The 19,093-nt window shown below is 42.1% G+C and overlaps 2 protein-coding genes across 4 annotated transcripts; both read right to left on the reverse strand.

Moving 5' to 3' along the window:
* Positions 1 to 467: 467 nt before the first annotated feature.
* On the reverse strand, positions 468 to 13,709 carry LOC110524236 (ras-related protein Rab-11B). The gene is made up of 5 exons (XM_021603696.2): positions 13,552 to 13,709; positions 2,366 to 2,561; positions 1,998 to 2,191; positions 1,808 to 1,888; positions 468 to 1,675 (listed from the first exon to the last, which is right to left on the reverse strand). The coding sequence occupies exons 1-5, from the start codon at positions 13,589 to 13,591 to the stop codon at positions 1,533 to 1,535; spliced, it is 654 nt and encodes a 217-aa protein (XP_021459371.2). The 5' UTR covers positions 13,592 to 13,709; the 3' UTR covers positions 468 to 1,532.
* Positions 13,710 to 13,962: 253 nt separating this feature from the next.
* Positions 13,963 to 18,542, reverse strand: LOC110524237 (interaptin). Of its 3 annotated transcripts, XM_021603697.2 has the most exons (10): positions 17,768 to 18,540; positions 17,586 to 17,676; positions 17,369 to 17,466; positions 17,111 to 17,272; positions 15,863 to 16,985; positions 15,636 to 15,744; positions 15,215 to 15,527; positions 14,807 to 14,985; positions 14,531 to 14,646; positions 13,963 to 14,138 (listed from the first exon to the last, which is right to left on the reverse strand). In XM_021603697.2, exons 1-10 carry the CDS (start codon positions 17,828 to 17,830, stop codon positions 14,095 to 14,097), a joined length of 2,298 nt encoding a protein of 765 aa, XP_021459372.2. In that variant the 5' UTR covers positions 17,831 to 18,540; the 3' UTR covers positions 13,963 to 14,094. The 3 variants fall into 3 exon arrangements, with proteins under 3 accessions (XP_021459372.2, XP_036833902.1, XP_036833903.1); XM_036978007.1 differs by lacking the exon at positions 17,111 to 17,272 and having other exon boundaries at positions 17,768 to 18,542; XM_036978008.1 differs by lacking the exons at positions 17,111 to 17,272; positions 17,369 to 17,466; positions 17,586 to 17,676 and having other exon boundaries at positions 17,768 to 18,542.
* Positions 18,543 to 19,093: the final 551 nt, after the last annotated feature.

The raw sequence follows: 19,093 nt of genomic DNA on the forward strand, positions 1-19,093 counted from the left end.
AAGCGATTTATATTTACATAGTGGATTGCACTTAAAATAAATGAAATATCTGATTAAGAAAAGTTTTTTTTTTTCTAAAATAAAATCAACTATTCAGAATGACTGAAATGAATGACTAAAGGTAATCAGGCATAAAGTAAAATAACAATTCTGACAATATATCAAAGTAGTTGCAATTCACTTAATATCTAATGAACACAATTCTGGTGAGCATGTACAGTATTTTGAAGTTACGTGTTGGAACTTATTCAACTAAGTCTACCATAACATTTCAGTGCACTCTAAATTTTTCTGCATTCAATTCTTCAAAATGTGTCAATTTAAAGTTGCAATTGAGATATTGGTCCTACTGATAGCAGTTGTGTGAACATATATTTCTGTATCACACATTCAACGTTATAACTAACTACACCACTAGAAGTTCTGCAGGATATGTTTCAGCATTATAAGACTTGAGAGGAAAACTCTTGATGTTCAAAGAAAATGTCTGTCAACAAGTGACATTCATTTGGTTTATTTCCATTTCAATGCTACCTGATGAAAAGGCAAATTAACACATGTTTATTGATTTAAAAGTTGGACCTGTGACAGAAAATTACATACAGGCAAATCTACTAGAAAGGAGAGACATAAGGCATTATAGCCAACCATACAAAAGCAACCTTCCTTTCTTAAAAATTCCACTGTCAACAACATTTTAGAGGCAAAATGGTTAGAGTAGAGTGAAGCAATGAAAACATCCTCCACCCTAGATATTGAGTGTTACTGTATATCAGGGGGGCCCCTCTCAAACCAAGCAAGCTAAGTGTTGTCATTTAAAAGATGTTAGTCCTTCGGAATTAGTTGTTGATTTTACATGGTGAGTTCCATTGAAATGATTGGCAGGACACAAGATGCATATTTATGTTTGCTTTCAACTGTAGTTGGACTACTGGATCAATTCATAGTATGATCTAATTACAGAGAGAACACAGTGACTGCATCTAACAATAGTGAAACAAAGTGCATGATACAATTGGAAAAAGTCAAATTTTGACAAAAGTGTCTCTGCAAGTTTACTATTTAGATTAGATTATTTTAGATTGAAAATGTTCACAGACACACTTTGGCATCTCTTTGAACCATAGGCGTAACAAAGCCCCCCCACTTAATATCATCCCAAGTCAGTCACTACCCCAGGTCTCTGTTCTTGCTCCTTTCATGCCACACTCAGGACAGGGACTGAGGACAGCAGCAAGGCAACCAGAAGCACAGGACAAACTGATCTCTCACCATTCCTTCTACAGGATTGGGTCACACGATCAGAGCCTGAATTCAAAATAGGATTTTTGTCTATCATTTGGTAAAAGACATGAGCTTTGAGGTTATAAAAAGATAGCATACAGACAAAAAAGGGAGAAAGGACTTATCTAGAAAGTCTGATTTTCTAGGAGACTTCTAAAACACATGGCGGAATAGAGACCGCAGCAGTTCAACAACCAGGACAAACGAAAGATGAGTGAGGGGTGGGGGTTGGAAGGTGGTATTGCGGGTCACAGGCTTTGGCAGCATGGTAGTTTGTTTTTCTGCCCATCAGTGGTGGGGGGGACACTGATGTCCACTACATTGTTGCCTGGAGACTCGTCATGTGCTGATCTGTCAGCTATCTGCTTCTGTGATACGATTCGGTGGATTTCTGTGGAGAAAATACAAATAAATCAGTTACTCATTATTAAATATGCCATTCCATTCATGTGTAAGAAATCAAACAATTTGACTTGAAACTAACTAATGTAAATAGCCTTGTGTAGTGGCCCCTGCCCATTACCTGTGAGGATGTTCTTGAACGCCTCTTCTACATTAGTGGAGTCCAAAGCGGAGGTCTCAATAAATGATAGCGTATTCTTTTCTGAGGGAGAAAAAGAGAAAAGATTGAGTTGAGACAAACAGGGGTGTCTTCTTAACCATCTTTGTCCCCGGAGTGAGCTGTCATCTACTCCAGTGAGTTTGTAGTTTACCTGCGAAGGCGCGAGCCTCGTCTGTGGGCACTGCCCTGAGGTGGCGCAGGTCACTCTTGTTGCCCACCAGCATGATGACAATGTTGTTATCAGCATGATCCCTCAGCTCCTTCAGCCAGCGCTCCACATTTTCATAGGTTAGATGCTTGGCAATGTCGTACACTAGGAGAGCCCCCACCGCCCCCCGGTAGTACCTGATTGGAACAGAGCAGGGAGGATAGGAGGTCATAGGTTGTGATACTCGGATAGAGAAAGTACTGAAACCATTCTGTGAAATCTATCAAAATATGCTAGTTCCATAAAGGGCAGGTTACAGCAAGACGAGCGTCCTTAATATTATTGAGCAGTGAGCTCCCTCCTCCACTCACGCTGAGGTGATGGCTCTGTAGCGCTCCTGTCCAGCTGTATCCCAGATCTGGGCCTTTATCATCTTGCCGTCCACCTGGATGCTGCGGGTGGCGAATTCCACACCGATGGTGCTTTTGCTCTCCAGGTTGAACTCATTCCGTGTGAAACGGGACAGTAGGTTACTCTTCCCCACACCAGAGTCTCCGATCAGCACCACTGGCAAAAGAATGATAAAATATTGGAACTGCAATGACAAGCTACTATGTCAGTGGAAACGATTGGGGTTGAGAGATGACTAGTACAGAGCTATATTTGTTCAACAATGACTAAATGGAAGCTCAAATCTACTGAGCATGTTTTTCCTGGTAGCTAGTCATTTAACCACTATCATGATAGATACAGTCATAATGACTGGTGCAGATACTTAGAAGGGTCAAAATGTACAGAATTGGTACCTGGGAGGAAAATGGGAGAGGGTCATGCTTTTTCAATTTCAGTCCAGGGGAGGGTCATGTAATTTGCAAATTATTAAATTCCAATATTTCTCAATGTTTTGGAATTAGTTGCTTATTAGGATTATATAACTCAGCAAAAAAAGAAATGTCCCCTTTTCAGGACCCTGTCTTTCAAAGGTAATTAATAAAAATCCAAATCACTTCACAGATCTTCATTGTAAAGGGTTTAAACACCGTTTCCCATGCTTGTTCAATGAACCATAAACAATTAAATGAACATGCAACTGTTGGATGGTCATTAAGACACTAACAGCATACAGACGGTAGGCAATTAAAGTCACAGTTATGAAAACTTAGGACACTAAAGAGGCCTTTCTACTGACTCTGAAAAACACAAAAAGAAAGAGACCCAGGGTCCCTGCTCATCTGCCTGAACGTGCCTTAGGCATGCTGCTAGGAGGCACACACTGCAGATGTGGCAGGGCAATAAATTGCAATGTCTGTACTGTGAGACACATACAGGGAGACTGGACGGACAGCTGATCGTCCTCGCAGTGGCAGACCACGTGTAACCCCACCTGCACAGGGTTGGTACATCCAAACATCACACCTGCGGGACAGGTACAGGATGGCAACAGCAACTGCCCGAGTTACACCAGGAACACACAATCCCTGCATCAGTGCTCAGACTGTCCACAATAGGCTGAGAGAAGCTGGATTGTGGGCTTGTAGGCCTGTTGTAAGGTAAGTCCTCAACAGACATCACCGGCAACAACATCCCCTATGGGCACAAACCCACCGCCGCTGGACCAGACAGGACTGGCAAAAAGTGCTCTTCAATGACGCGTAACGGTTTTGTCTCACCAGGGGTCATGGTTGGATTCGCGTTTATCGTTGAAGGAATGATCGTTACACCAAGGCCTGTACTCTGGAGCGGGATCGATGTGGAGGGTCCGTCATGGCCTGGGGCATCATCGGACTGAGCTTGTTGTCATTGCAGGCAATCTCAACGTTGTGCGTTACAGGGAAGACATCCTCCTCCCTCATGTGGTACCCTTCCTGCAGGCTCATCCTGACATGACCCTCCAGCATGACAATGCTACCAGCCATACTGCTCATTCTGTGCGTAATTTCCTGCAAGACAGGAATGTCAATGTTCTGCCATGGCCAACGAGGAGCCCGGATCTCAATCTCATTGAACACGTCTGGGACCTGTTGGATCGGAGGGTGAGGGCTAGGGCCATTCCCCCCAGAAATGTCCAGGAACTTGCAGGTGCCTTGGTGGAAGAGTGGGGTAAGATCTCACAGCAAGAACTGGCAAATATGGTGCAGTCCATGAGGAGGAGGGTTGCTTATACTGCAGTACTTAATGCAGCTGGTGGCCACAACAGACGCTGACTTTAAATGTTTTAAATTTTGACCTCCCCTTTGTTCAGAGACACATTGTTCAATTTCTGTTAGTAACATGTCTGTGGAACTTGTTCCGTTTACATCTCAGTTGTTGAATCTTATGTTCATACAACTTCTTAAGGTATAGGGGCAGCATTTTCACTTTTGGATAAATAGCGTGCCCAATTTCAACTTCCTGCTAATCATGCCAAGAATATAAGATATGCATATCATTAGTAGATTTGGATAGAAAACACTCTGACGTGTATAAAACTGTTTGAATCATGTCTGAGTATAACAGAACTTATGTAGCGGGCAAAACCCCGAGGACTAACCATTCAGAATTTTTTGTTGTTGAGGTCTCTGTTCAGTGAGTTCTCATCGGGAAACAATATTCCTTAGGCACTTGTTTGCAGTTCCTACCACTTCCACTGGATGTCACCAGTCTTTGGAATTTGGTTGAGGTTATTCCTTTGTGCAATGAAGAAGTACGGCCATCTAGGAACTGGGTAACACTGTTGAGAGTTGCGCAAGACTTGAAAAGTAGCGTTGGTTTGTTGTCTTCCTGTATTGAAAACAGATAGACCCGTCTTCAATTTGATCGATTTATTAACGTTTAAAAATACCTAAAGTTGTATTACAAAAGTAGTTTGAAATGCTTTGGCAAAGTTAACAGGAAACTTTTGAGATATTTTGTAGCAAATTGGAAGCAGTTTTTTTTCTGGATCAAACACGCCAAATAAATTGACATTTTGGATATATATGGACGGAATTCATCGAACAAAATGACCAATTGTGATGTTTATGGGACATATTGGAGTGCCAACAAAAGAAGCTCGTCAAAGGTAAGGCATTTTTTATATTTCTGCGTTTTGTGTAGCGCATGCAGGGTTGAAATATGCTACTCTTTGTTTACTGTTGCGCTATCATCAGATAATAGCTTCTTATGCTTTTGCCGAAAAGCCTTTTTAAAATCTGACACGTTGGCTGGATTCACAACGAGTGTAGCTTTAATTTAGTATCTTACATGTGTGATTTAACTTATAGGGGGCGCTATTTTAATTTTTGGATGAAAAATGTTCCCGTTTTAAACAAGATATTTTGTCACGAAAAGATGCTCAACTATGCATATAATTGACAGCTTTGGAAAAAAAACACTGACGTTTCCAAAACTGCAAAGATAGTCTGTGAGTGCCACAGAACTGATGTTACAGGCAAAACCCATATAAAAATCGAATCAGGAAGTTCCGCATTTTTTGAAACCGCCTCATGCCAATGACTCCTTATATGGCTGTGAATGGGCCACGAATGAGCTTAGGCTTTCTGTCGCTTCCCCAAGGTGTCGACAGCATTGTGACGTATTTGTAGGCATATCATTGGAAGATTGACCATAAGAGACTACATCTACCAGGTGGTCGCTTGGTGTCCTCCGTTGCAATTATTGCGTAATCTCCAGCTGCAGTGTTTTTCCGTTCGCTTCTGATGAGAAACCAACTGTCAGGACTGATATATTATCGAATAGATATGTGAAAAACACCTTGAGGATTGATTCTAAACAACGTTTGCCATGTTTCTGTCGATATTATGGAGCTAATTTTGAAAAAAGTTTGGCGTTGTAGTGACTGCATTTTCCGGTCTTTTTCTTAGCCAAACGTGATGAACAAAACTGAGCTATTTCGCCAACACAAATAATATTTTTGAAAAAAAAAAAAAAAAAAACATTTGCTATCTAACTGAGTGTCTCGTCATTGAAATCATCCGAAGTTCTTCAAAGGTAAATTATTTTATTTGAATGCTTTTCTTGTTTTTGTGAAAATGTTGCCTGCTGAATACTAGGCGTAATGCTATGCTAGGCCATCAATACTCTTACACAAATGCTTGTGTAGCTTTGGTTGAAAAGCATATTTTGAAAATCTGAGATGACAGTGTTGTTAAAAAAAAAAAAAGGCTAAGCTTGTGTTTCAATATATTTATTTCATTTGCGATTTTCATGAATAGGAAACGTTGCGTTATGGTAATGCACTTGAGGCTATGATTACACTCCCGGACACGGGATTGCTCATCGCTAGAGGTTAATGAAAGTTCGATTTTTTATATCATTTTATTTGAATTTGCAGCGCTGCATTTTCCCTGGCTTTTGGCCAAGTGGGACGCAAGAGTCCCCTATCCTAGAGAGGTTAAGTTTGCTGAAAATAAACAGTGTGAGGACATTTCTTTTTTTGCTGAGAGATATACAGTTGAATTTGGAAGTTTAAATAGACTTAGGTTGGAGTCATTTAAACTAGTTTTTCAACCACTCTACACATTTATTGTTAACAAACTATAGTTCTGGCAAGTCGGTTAGGACTACTTTGTGCATAACAAGTTATTTTTCCAACAATTGTTTAGACAGATTATTTCAGTGTATCACAATTCCAGTGGGTCAGAAGTTTACATACACTAAGTTGACTGTGCCTTCAAACAGCTTGGAAAATTCCAGAAAATGATGTCATGGCTTTAGAAGCTTCTGATAAGCGAATTGACATAATTTGAGTCAATTGGAGGTGTACCCGTGGATGTATTTCAAGGCCTACCTTCAAACTCAGTGCCTTTTTGCTTGACATCATGGGAAAATCAAAAATAAATCAGCCAAGACCTCAGAAAAAAATTGTAGACCTCCACAAGTCTGGTTCATCCTTGGGAGCAATTACCAATAGTACGCAAGTATAAACACCATGGAACCACGCAGCCTCTCAGGTAGGAGACGCGAACCACGCAGCCGCTCAGGTAGGAGACGCGTTGTCTCCAAGAGAATGTGCAAATCAATCCCAGAACAGCAGCAAAGGACCTTGTGAAGATGCTGGAGGAAAACTAACTATAGCCACAGTAAAATGAGTCCTATATCAACATAACCTGAAAGGCCGCTCAGTAAGGAAGAAGCCACTGCTCCAAAACCGCCATAAAGAAGCCAGACTACAGTTTGCAACTGCACATGGGGACAAAGATCGTACTTTTTGGAGAAATGTCCTCTGGTCTGATGAAAAGAAAAATTGAACTGTTTGGCCATAATGACCACCATTACGTTTGGAGGAAAAAGGGGGAGGCTTGCAACTGTGAAGCACGGGGGTGGCAGCATCATGTTGTGGGGGTGCTTTGCTGCAGGAGGGACTGGTGCACTTCACAAAATAGATGGCATCATGAGGAAGGAAAATTACGTGGATATATTGAAGCAACATCTCAAGACGTTAGTCAGGAAGTTAAAGCTTGGTCGCAAATGGGTCTTCCAAATGGACAATGACCCCAAGCATACTTCCAAAGTTGTGGCAAAATGGCTTAAGGACAACAAAGTCAAGGTATTGGAGAGGCTATCACAATGCCCTGACCTCAATCTTATAGAAAATGTGTGGGCAGAACTGAAAAAGCATGTGCAAGCAAGGAGGCCTACAAACTTGACTCAGTTACACCAGCTCTGTCAAGAGGAATGGGCCAAAGTTCACCCAACTTATTGTGGGAAGCTTGTGGAAGGCTACCCAAAACATTTGACCCAAGTTAAATAATTTAAAGGCAATGCTACCAAATACTAATTGAGTATATGTAAACTTCTGACCCACTAGGAATGTGATGAAAGAAATAAAAGCTGAAATAAATCACTCTATTATGACATCACATTCTTAAAATAAAGTGGTGATCCTAACTGACCTAAGACAGTGAATTTTTACTAGGATTAAATGTCAGGAATGTGAAAAACTAATGTTTAAATGTATTTGGCTAAGGTGTATTCAACTGTACAATGAATAATTTTTATTCTGAACTGGAATAAAGTGATGGTAAGAATGCTGTTTATTGATTATAGCTCAGCATGCAACACCATAGTACCCTCCAAGTTCATCATTAAGCTCGAGGCACTGCCAGGTCTGAACCCCGCCCTGTGCAACTGGGTCCTGGACTTCCTGACGGCCGCCCCCCAGGTGGTGAAGGTAGGAAACAACACCTCCTGATCCTCAACACTGGGGCCCCACAAGGGTGTGTGCTCAGTCCTCTCCTGTACTCTCTGTTCACCCATGACTGTGTGGCCACACACACCTCCAACTCAATCATCAAGTTTGCAGACGACACAACAGCAGTAGGCTTGATTACCAACAATGAGACAGCCTACAGGGAGGAGGAAAATAACCTCTCACCCAATGTCAACAAAACAAAGGAGATGATCATGGACTTCAGGAAACAGCAGAGGGAGCACCCCCCTATCCACATCGACGGGACCGCAGTGGAGAAGGTGGAAAGCTTCAAGTTCCTCGGCGTACACATCACTGAAACGGTCCACCCACACAGACAGTGTGGTGAAGAAGGCACAACACCACCTCTTCAACCTCAGGAGGCTGAATAAAATAACTAAAACCCTCAAACTTTTACAGATGCACAATTGAGAGCATCCTGTCGGGCTGTATCACTGCCTGGTACAGCAACTGCACCGCCCGCAACCGCAGAGCTCTCCAGAGTGTAGTGCGGTCTGCCCAACGCATCACCGGGGGCAAACTATCTGCCCTCCAGGACACCTACAGCACTCGATGTCACAGGCAAAAAAAGATTATCAAGGACAACAACCATCCGAGCCACTGCCTGTTCACCCCGCTATCAGCCAGAAGGCGAGGTCAGTATAAGTGCATCAATGCTGGGTCCGAGAGACTGAAAAACAGCTTTTATCTCAAGGCCATCCGACTGTTAAATAGCCATCACTAGCACATAGAGGCTGCTGCCTATATACATAGACTTGAAATCATTGGCCACTTTAATAAAAGGAACACTAGTCACTTTAATAATGTTTACATATTTGGCATTACTCATCTCATGTATATACTGTATTCCATTCTACTGTATCTTAAGTCTTTGCCGCTCATTGCTCGTCCATATATTCTTAATTTCATTCCTTTACTTAGATTTGTGTTTATTGGGTATATGTTGTGAAAGTGTTAGATATTACTGCACTGTCGGAACTAGAAACAGGTATTTCGCTACACCCGCAATAACATCTACTAAACACATGTATGTGACCAATAAAATTTGATTTGAAGCAAGATGCATTTTGAGGCAAACACTCATAGTTCTGGGTTGCTCATCTACAGCAGGAAGCGTTCTCCTGTCTGACTGAGAAAGCAGTAGATGTTCTGATCCGGTCTGGATCACATTTCTACAGCAAGATGTACAATCGGCCTGACAATTTTTCATCTGTACTGTTACTTAGGGTTGCACTATCAAAAACTGAGCCTGTGTGTGTTCTGTTATACATCTGTGAGATGTGATCAGCCAGTTTTTTCTGGGTCAGAATGAAAATGATTTATTGTATTTTAACTGCAACAGTTCCAACCTAGACAGATATATGAGAGTGTTTCTATTGGGGAAAAATAAACATGAATAGCTATTTATATGCGTATTTCATTTTATTGTAATTTGTCAATACTGCATTTGTTTTAGGCATAAGGGCAATGAAATTTACCAAAATGTACAAATAGTTGCATGTTTTCATAAGCTTGGGTCCCAGGAAAACACAGAATAAAAAATAAAAAACCTGCTGTAACGTAACAAAATGTGGAAAAAGTCAAGAGGTCTGAATACTTTCCGAATGCACTGTATATAAAGTGATCTATAAGAGCGCTTTGGTCCCTGATGCTTTATGCTAGAAACAAGCTGTAAAATACAGGGAAAGATGTGACTCCGATTTATATGGAAATATCATTGTGTCATTTCGTTGACATTGAGGCTGAGCTACAACCTTCTATAGCCGAGGAGACAAAAAAAACAGACTTTGCTTGGGAAGTAATCTAATTCTGTCACTATCAACTGATTAAGCTATTCACTTTCTGTACAATAGTAGATTCTTAAACCCAGACAGATTTTAGGGAAACACTTGTGACCTTCTCTCGTTGGGTTATGCCACGGAAGAACAGTAGCCAGCAGTTAAAGCTTACATTTTTCTGAGTCTGTAGACCTATTGTCTGGGGTGAAAAGTTAGACATAACTTTCGAAAGTAACATGCTCAGATTCCTAATGATTTCTCAGATGTAATTATTTGCAAACAGGGACAGTTTCGTTGCAAACAAAACACAGATTTGGCATTGGAGAAATATGATAAGATTAACTAATAGGCCTCTCTGTCCATTCTTAGCCTGTAATTTCTGAAGTATTTAAGCAATAAGGCCCGAAGGGGTGTGGTATATGGCCAATATACCATGGCTAAGGGCTGTTCTTATCCACGACGCAACACGGGAGTTCCTGGACACAGCCCTTAGCCTTGGTATATTGGCCATATATCACAAATCCCGAGGTGCCTTATTGCTATTATAAACTGGTTACCAAGGTAATTCAAATCAAAATCAAATCAAATCAAATTTTATTTGTCACATACACATGGTTAGCAGATGTTAGTGCGAGTGTAGCGAAATGCTTGTGCTTCTAGTTCCGACAATGCAGTAATAACAAGTAATCTAACTAACAATTCCAAAACTACTGTCTTGTACACAGTGTAAGGGGATAAAGAATATGTACATAAGGATATATGAATGAGTGATGGTACAGAGCAGCATAGGCAAGATACAGTAGATGGTATCGAGTACAGTATGTACAAATGAGATGAGTATGTAAACAAAGTGGCATAGTATAGTATAAAGTGGCTAGTGATACATGTATTACATAAGGATACCGTCGATGATATAGAGTACAGTATATACGTATGCATATGAGATGAATAATGTAGGGTAAGTAACATTTATATAAGGTAGCATTGTTTAAAGTGGCTAGTGATATATTTACATCCTTTCCCATCAATTCCCATTATTAAAGTGGCTGGAGTTGAGTCAGTGTCAGTGTTAGTGGTGGCTGTTTAACAGTCTGATGGCCTTGAGATAGAAGCTGTTTTTCAGTCTCTCGGTCCCAGCTTTGATGCACCTGTACTGACCTCGCCTTCTAGATGATAGCGGGGTGAACAGGCAGTGGCTCGGGTGGTTGATGTCCTTGATGATCTTTATGGCCTTCCTGTGACATCGGGTGGTGTAGGTGTCCTGGAGGGCAGGTAGTTTGCCCCCGGTGATGCGTTGTGCAGACCTCACTACCCTCTGGAGAGCCTTACGGTTGAGGGCGGTGCAGTTGCCATACCAGGCGGTGATACAGCCCGCCAGGATGCTCTCGATTGTGCATCTGTAGAAGTTTGTGAGTGCTTTTGGTGACAAGCCAAATTTCTTCAGCCTCCTGAGGTTGAAGAGGCGCTGCTGCGCCTTCTTCACGATGCTGTCTGTGTGAGTGGACCAATTCAGTTTGTCTGTGATGTGTATGCCGAGGAACTTAAAACTTGCTACCCTCTCCACTACTGTTCCATCGATGTGGATAGGGGGGTGTTCCCTCTGCTGTTTCCTGAAGTCCACAATCATCTCCTTAGTTTTGTTGACGTTGAGTGTGAGGTTATTTTCCTGACACCACACTCCGAGGGCCCTCACCTCCTCCCTGTAGGCCGTCTCATCGTTGTTGGTAATCAAGCCTACCACTGTTGTGTCGTCCGCAAACTTGATGATTGAGTTGGAGCCGTAAAAAGAAATGCTTTGTCATACCCGTGGAATACGGTCGGATATACCACGGCTGTCAGCCAATCAGGAGATGGTGGAGAAGGAGATTATTGTGGATTACAGGAAAAGGAGGACAGGGTTGTAGTGGAGCAGGTCAAGTTCCTTGGTGTCCACATCACCAACAATCTAGAATGGTCCAAACATACCAAGATAGTCGTGAAGGGGGCACAACAAAGCCTATTACCCCTCTGGGTCCTCAGATCCTCAAAGGGTTCTACAGCTGCAACATCGAGAGCATTACTGTTGCATTACTGCCTGGTACGGCAATTGCTCCGCCTACGACAGCAAGGCTCTACAGAGGGTAGTGCACATGGCCCAGTACATCACGGGGGCTAAGCTGCCTGCCATCCAGGACCTCTACACCAGGCGGTGTCAGAGGAAGGCCCTAAAAATTGTCAAAGACCCCAGCCACCCTAGTCATAGACTGTTCTCTCCACCAATGCATGGCAAGCAGTACCGAAGTGCTGAGTCTAAGACAACAAGGCTTCAACCGTTTTTACCCCCAAGCCATAAGATTCCCGAACAGGTAAACAAATGTCTACCCGGACAATTTGCAGTGGGCCTTTTACTGTTGTTTTATTTCTTTACTTACCTATTGTTCACCTAATTAATACCTTTTTTGCACTATTGGTTAGAGCCTGTAAGTAAGCGTTTCACTGTAAGGTCTACTACACCTGTTGTATTCAGCGCACGTGACAAATAAACTTTGATTCTGAAAAGCATTCAGGGCTCGAACCACCCAGTTCATAATAAAAATATTCTGCTAATATTTAAAATGACGTAGAACCGCATGAAATGTTTATAGAAGGCATATTTTTTTCTCTGACCTGCAAATACAATGACAGGTTCATGCAATGTTTTACTGTAAAATACATATTTCCACCCCTACTCTTGTCCACGGCGGTAGGCGAACCCCCAACCTGGTCCACAGCCCTGTGCGCTATCAAAATTCCTGCGTTGCCATGTGATGCTTACCGGATGACGAACAATTGCTAAAAGTGCATATCTATGGCTCTGGCCTGTCCAAGAAGTGAGGGGTTAACATGTTCTCTGGTATCCACTTTATTTTAATTATTTTTTGGGGTATAGGGGATGGTCACTTGTTTAGATAAGCAAATTCATTTTAATTTTACAGAAGGTCAGTTTTTCTTAATGTAACCCTTATTATAAATAATGTTCACTCCCTTTGGGCAAAGTTACTTGTGAGAGAAAACATTTCATATCTTGGATACAGACGTTCAGTCATAATGGTTCTTCATATTTCAGACAAGTGGTGACCAAGCTAAACTAACATCGTAGGTACCAATATACTGCAGTCTGTTATGGCTAGTCTAGCACATCGCCAGTGGCTTTGGCTAACATAAAACCAAATATTTATATCTGTGCTCATACCAACTGATTGTCATACATTAGCAAACTAACGTCACATAGTTTGCTAGTTAACGTTAGCTGTTTGCTATCCACTCCAGTAGAATAAATGATAATTAGCTAAATCTTATAAACGTTTATAACTAATAGCTATTTTTCTCCACATTGTCTATATGTAGCTTACGTTAGCTAGAAAACTAAAAATGGTGATGAGATGCTTATTAGGCCAGATAACCGCTTGTTAGCTAGCCTGCTAACAGGTTAGCAAGCTAGTTTGGCTAACGTTAGCTGGCTGAGCAGTAAATTAAGGCAGTGGAGACGTCATCATCTGCTTTGAACTTCAACTACTGAGAAAACAAGTAAATGGTCCCCTAACTACTAAACTTCTGGAGCGCCTCTTACCTTTGAATAGATAGTCGTATTCGTCGTCTCGGGTTCCCATTTTGACGATTCCCACTTTATGAAAATATTAGACTGCCAAGGAAAGTCTCCGGACTCATAAATGCAGTAAAGTAGTCTCGGGAAGGAATACGCACGTGAGCTGAGGGACAACTGCTTTGACCAATTAGAGGAACATCTCTGTTAATTGATAGATACATTAACAAATAATACCCTTCACCATGTAATATTGACCAATGGCCATAGGTAGGGGCGTGATCAGATGGAGAAAAAAACCTCTGCAAGTCTACATTCTAGGGAATGTGGATTGAGCAATCATTTTTTCCACAAAGTCAGTATTTCAGTTCATACATGAATTTGATGGCTTAGGAATGTGATCTTATTATTGAAAATAAAAGACAACAAACAAAAATGGACAAGAACCAATGATTTATTTGCCATGAATTCAGATTATTTTAACAATTCTCAAATTGTCTGGTATTTTAAAATGGGGTTTCCCTCAGTTGTAAAGTAATTCAATGGTCCAAAAGGGTCTCGCTGCTGGTGCTATGAGGTCCGGAGTAAACCCTTGATATTCCTCTGGAATTCAACTAAGACAAAACAAATTCATACTGCATTCATAACTTACAATTCAGCGGGAAGTTCAATTCATAGTCTAAAATTATTAACCAAATAATTTGGTGGAACAAATGCCAGAACAAGGGCAAACATTGGCCTACTTCTGTCATAATGAAGGACTCTAAGCTTTTGTTGTGTAAACGAAAGCAAAACAATGTGATATCAGGCCATATAATTAGTAAAATATGCTTTTCTGTAATTCAATGGTCTCTTAATTTTGTGAATCCTTTTTTCCTATCAAAAAGTTCCATTGTTATGACTGACCTGGAATTGACGACGGGGTGGAGCCTGTCTACGAAGAGGTCAATGGATGTATGTCATCTACATATTCTCTTTGTGATAGCTTAACGTGATTGCTTTTTACCTGACTGGAGGTTCTTCAGTCTTTTTTGGATTGTTAGTAAATGCTGCATGCCTTCAGAATCATTCAAGCCACGGAGGGAGCTAGACCCAAGCCTCTTCTCCTGCCCTAGATATTGCCTGTGAAGAAAAAATGACTAAACAAACTAAAAGCATAAAACCCCAGAACCTTCTATCCACTCTCCCAGGAGACAGCAATTTGGGAGACAACAAATTGAGCATGAAAAGAAAAGATCTGGGCTAAACTATGAAATCTATGCAGAGATGCGGATTAGATTACCCATAGGGATATGGAGAAGCAGGCCTCGTAGAGAGGTTCCTCTGGGAAATCGTCACAGCAGAAGGGGAACGGATGGAGGGTGGTGCTCCACTTTTCCATGCTCCTGCTCTATATTGGTACCTTTCATCCCCTCCTTCTTCCAGCAGCTGGGAACTCTGCAGAGAATCTAAACTGTCCACCTGCAGAAAAAAAGGTACATAAAGCCAACAACTTTGTCAAATTGCAATACAATAAGTTTTCTGTGGACTATGAAACCTTAGCTGCGCTTCTTCATTAAATTATGCTACTAAGGTAATGTAACAAGTATAGTAGCAATACACTGAAAGTGATTCTTTAGTCTGAGCAACTGTGCCGTGAGCAAAATATACCAATGTGTATCGATTGTCCATTATTTACATGGAGTCTCACCTGTTTTTCTGCCCTTTTCTCCCAGTCCTTGATCTCGTCTAACACCTGCACCCAGTCTTGCCTCCCTGGGTCGTCTCTCCCAGCCTCCTTCTCCAGGACGGAGTGCAGGCTGGTTCTCAGGTGGAAGAACTCCTCCTTCAGGCCACCCTTGCGGGGGGCTAAGTACTGCGGTCCCTTCTCCTTGCCACAGACCTGGCTGCACCTCAGCAGGTCTGCCTGTAGGTGGCGCTGTACATCCGCCAGGTCCTTCTGACGCATTCTCAGGCTATTCAGAGCAAACCCCTTCTCCTCAGTTTGAGTTCTCAGCTTCTTCCTGTCAGAGTGGAGAAAGGGGACATAAGGGAGTGAGTAATGTCCAACCATTGGCTAGGGTGACGATTTGTGTCAATAAAGGAAAGTCTGTGTGTGTGCTGGTGTTTACCTGAGAATCTTGACAGTGTCTTGCAGCTCTTTCTCATATCTAATGGATCTTTCAAGGTCCTTGCTTGCCTTTGACTGCTCCTCCAGCAATTTAGTGTTCAAGGCAGCAACTAACAGAACCAATATAAAATCAGGTTTACACAGTTAAAGGGAAACATCCAATATAATCATAAACATTCATTTGGTGGATTTTCACATTGACAAAGCAAAATTATTAATTTCACTCACTCTGGCTGTGCAGCGCCTGCTCTCTTGAAGACAATTTTTTTGCAGCTCTGTTCAGTTTCTCTTGAAGCTGCCCCACCTCCTTCACATGCCCAGACTCAGTCCTGTTCAGTGCATCCTGCAGAATCTCCACCTTCTCCCTGGCACTCTGAAGACCCACCTGCAGGTCCTGCACTGTGCTGTGGTGCTCCCCCTCAGTGGCCCGGAGAGTCTGCATCAAACCCTTGATCCTCTCCTCCAGCTCCTCTTTGCATTTCTCCAGAGACTGCTGCTGGGCCTTGGTTGCCCTGATCCAGCTCTCACTGACCCCCAGGGCCTCCTGTAAGGACTGGGTCTTCTCCTCTGAAGATCTGAGAGCTTCCTTCAGGGCTTTGGCTTTCTCATCTGTAGCCTTGAGCCAATGTTGTGTCGACTGGAGCTTTTCCTCTGAGGAGTTGAGGCTCTGCTGCAGGGACTGGGCTCTCTCATCCAAGGCCCAATGGTCATGTTGGAGGGATAAGACCTTCTCCTCTGAAGACTTCAGACTCTGCTGCAGGAGAGAGACCTTTCCCTCAGAAGAGCCGAGGGTCTGCTGCAGAGACTTCACCCTCTCCTCAAACTTCCAGTTACTGTGCTGAAGGAAGTCAACCTTTTTCTCTGAAGCGCTAAGGTTCTGGCTAAGGCACTGGTTGTTCTTCTCAAAGGAAGCCAGGTTATGTTGCAGAGTCTGGTTCCTCTCTTGGGAGTCCCCAAGGCTTTTCTGCAGGCTTTGGCCTCTCTTCTCAGACTCGTCCAGGTCCTGCTGAAGGGACTGGAGCCTATTGTCAGAGAACCGGAGGGTTTTCTGCAGACTCTGAGTCCTTTCATTAGAGGCCATGAGATTGTGCTGCAAGGACAGGACCTGTCCTTCAAACTCCTTGAGTTTCTGCTCCATGGAGTTTACCTTGCCCTCAGAAAGTCTGAGGTTCTGCTGGAGTGTGAGCTTGGAGCTCTTGTTTTCTTGTTCAGCAGAGTGAAGGGAAAGGTGCAGGCTCTTCATCACAGTCTCATGTCGAGACTTGGCATCTCTGAGCTCCATTTTCAGGGCATCGTTCTCAGAGAGTAGGAATGTTCGGTCGGACGAGATCAGGTAACTCTGCACGTCATCCTTCAGTCAAACAAAGCACAGAGGTTACATGCATGATGGTCATATATGACTATGGAAATGATCCTATAGCCTCACATTAAAAACACAGTCCTAAATCAAGAGGGAAACATATCCAGAGTACCTACTGAGTTTTTTGTAAAGGCTAATTTCAAAAGGAGCTCTTGGAGGGAGGGGATGTGTAAGAGAATGTGTCTGTCCTGCTGGTCTTTCCTGTGACAGCCATCCTCCAATGCTGATGACTTAATCACCAATTTACATGCATCTGAACGAATTTGATCCAAAATAGGCTGAGAACACAAAATATTACTGGATACTAAAGAAAACCATTAAAAAAAAAAAGAAGTCAAACAGTAATTTGCTACTATGCATCATCATCATCATACCTTCATGTGGGCATGGACCATAGCCTCTACTTCTTTGTATGACATTTTGGACCGATCTATTTCATCATGAAGCTGTCTTATTATATCGGAATGGGATTCTAGTAAATAAAATAGTGAATTAGCAGACAACTTTAACATTAGATTTTTAAAATATTTGTTATATGCATTTGTAGAATTGTATCCAAAAGGACCAAATATAATACAATGTTAGTTTTACCACTGGGTTGATTTCCCTCATCACTAGGAACTCCATATGCTGGACTTGAGCATCTACTATTGCTTGCATTTGACATTTTGTCTCCAAGACCCTGGAACAAACCAGATCCAGTTACTAAGTAAGATACATATCAAATAAACATATTTGCTAATGAACAAAGTTTTGATGAGAGGACAACAAACCTTGCAAGGCAGGTCCTCAAATGTGTGGAGCGTGTTAGTGAAGTCTCCGTTGTCCATCATCATGCCAAAAATGGGTGAATAACCCTATAGCTTGATTAAAATAGAATACTTCCAATTGTCATTGTTAGACAAATTATGTGCTCGCTAGACTACATTAGCCACATTTTTACAAAATAAAAAAGTTCCAAAATGCGCTAGTGATACTAAAATATCACTACTTTTCAAAATGTATGTTGTTCTCCAAGGAAACGTGACGTATGATTCTATAATTCCATTCGACCATTCCCGCCCTCTTGTAGATCCGAATGTAGTGGAATGAAAACGTAGAATGGCTGACGCGCGACCCACGTGATTTACACAGCGCCCTTCAGGAACGCAGGGCTGCTGGGGTCTGTTGCTAAACGTTTTGCAACAGAAACAGTTAATTCCAAACGGAAAACGAGAGTTTCTATTGAACAAATTCAGGTACGTCGCTCCCAGTTTGATTCCGTTTAATCAGTTTACTTCCGTTTGGTTCTATATGTACAGTGCGTTCGGAAAGTATTCAGGCTCCTTCACTTTTTCCACATTTTGTTACGTTACGCAGACCCGGGTAATTCCAGTCCTCGAGGGCCTGATAGACTTTTCCCCCATCCCTAGCAAACACATCTGATTTAAACTAATTGCATTCTAAACTGAAGATCATTAGCTGTGACTGGGGCAAAAGTCTGACACGAGGACTGGAGTTGCCCAGGCCCGCACAGTTATGGCCTTATTCTAAAATTAAATAAATATATATTTTAGCTCATCAATATACACACAATACCCCATAATGAAAAAGTAAAAACAGTTTTTTAGAAAATGTTGCAAATGTATTAAAAACAAAAATCAAAAATACCTTATTTACTTAAGTATTCAGACCCTTTACTATGAGACTCGAAATTGAGCTCATGTGTATCCTGTTTCAATTGATCATCCTTGAGATGTTTTTACAACTTGGAGTCCACCTGTGGTAAATTTAATTCATTGGACATGATTTAGAAAGGCACACACCTGTCTATATAAGGTCACACAGTTGACAGTGCATGTCAGATCAAAAACCAAGCCATGAAGTCAAAGGAATTGTCCGTAGAGCTCAGAGACAGGATTGTGTCGAGGGACAGATCTGGGGAAGGGTACCAAAAAATGTGTGCAGCATTGAAGGTCCCCAAGAACACAGTAGCCTCCATCATTCTTAAATGGAAGAAGTTTGGAACCACCAAGACTCATCCTAGAGCTGGCCACCCGGGGGAGAAGGGCCTTGGTCAGGGAGGAGACCAAGAACCTGATGGTCACTCTGACAGAGCT

The sequence above is a fragment of the Oncorhynchus mykiss genome, chromosome 5 (genome assembly GCF_013265735.2).
Source record: "Oncorhynchus mykiss isolate Arlee chromosome 5, USDA_OmykA_1.1, whole genome shotgun sequence".
Classification (NCBI taxonomy): Eukaryota; Metazoa; Chordata; class Actinopteri; order Salmoniformes; family Salmonidae; genus Oncorhynchus; species Oncorhynchus mykiss.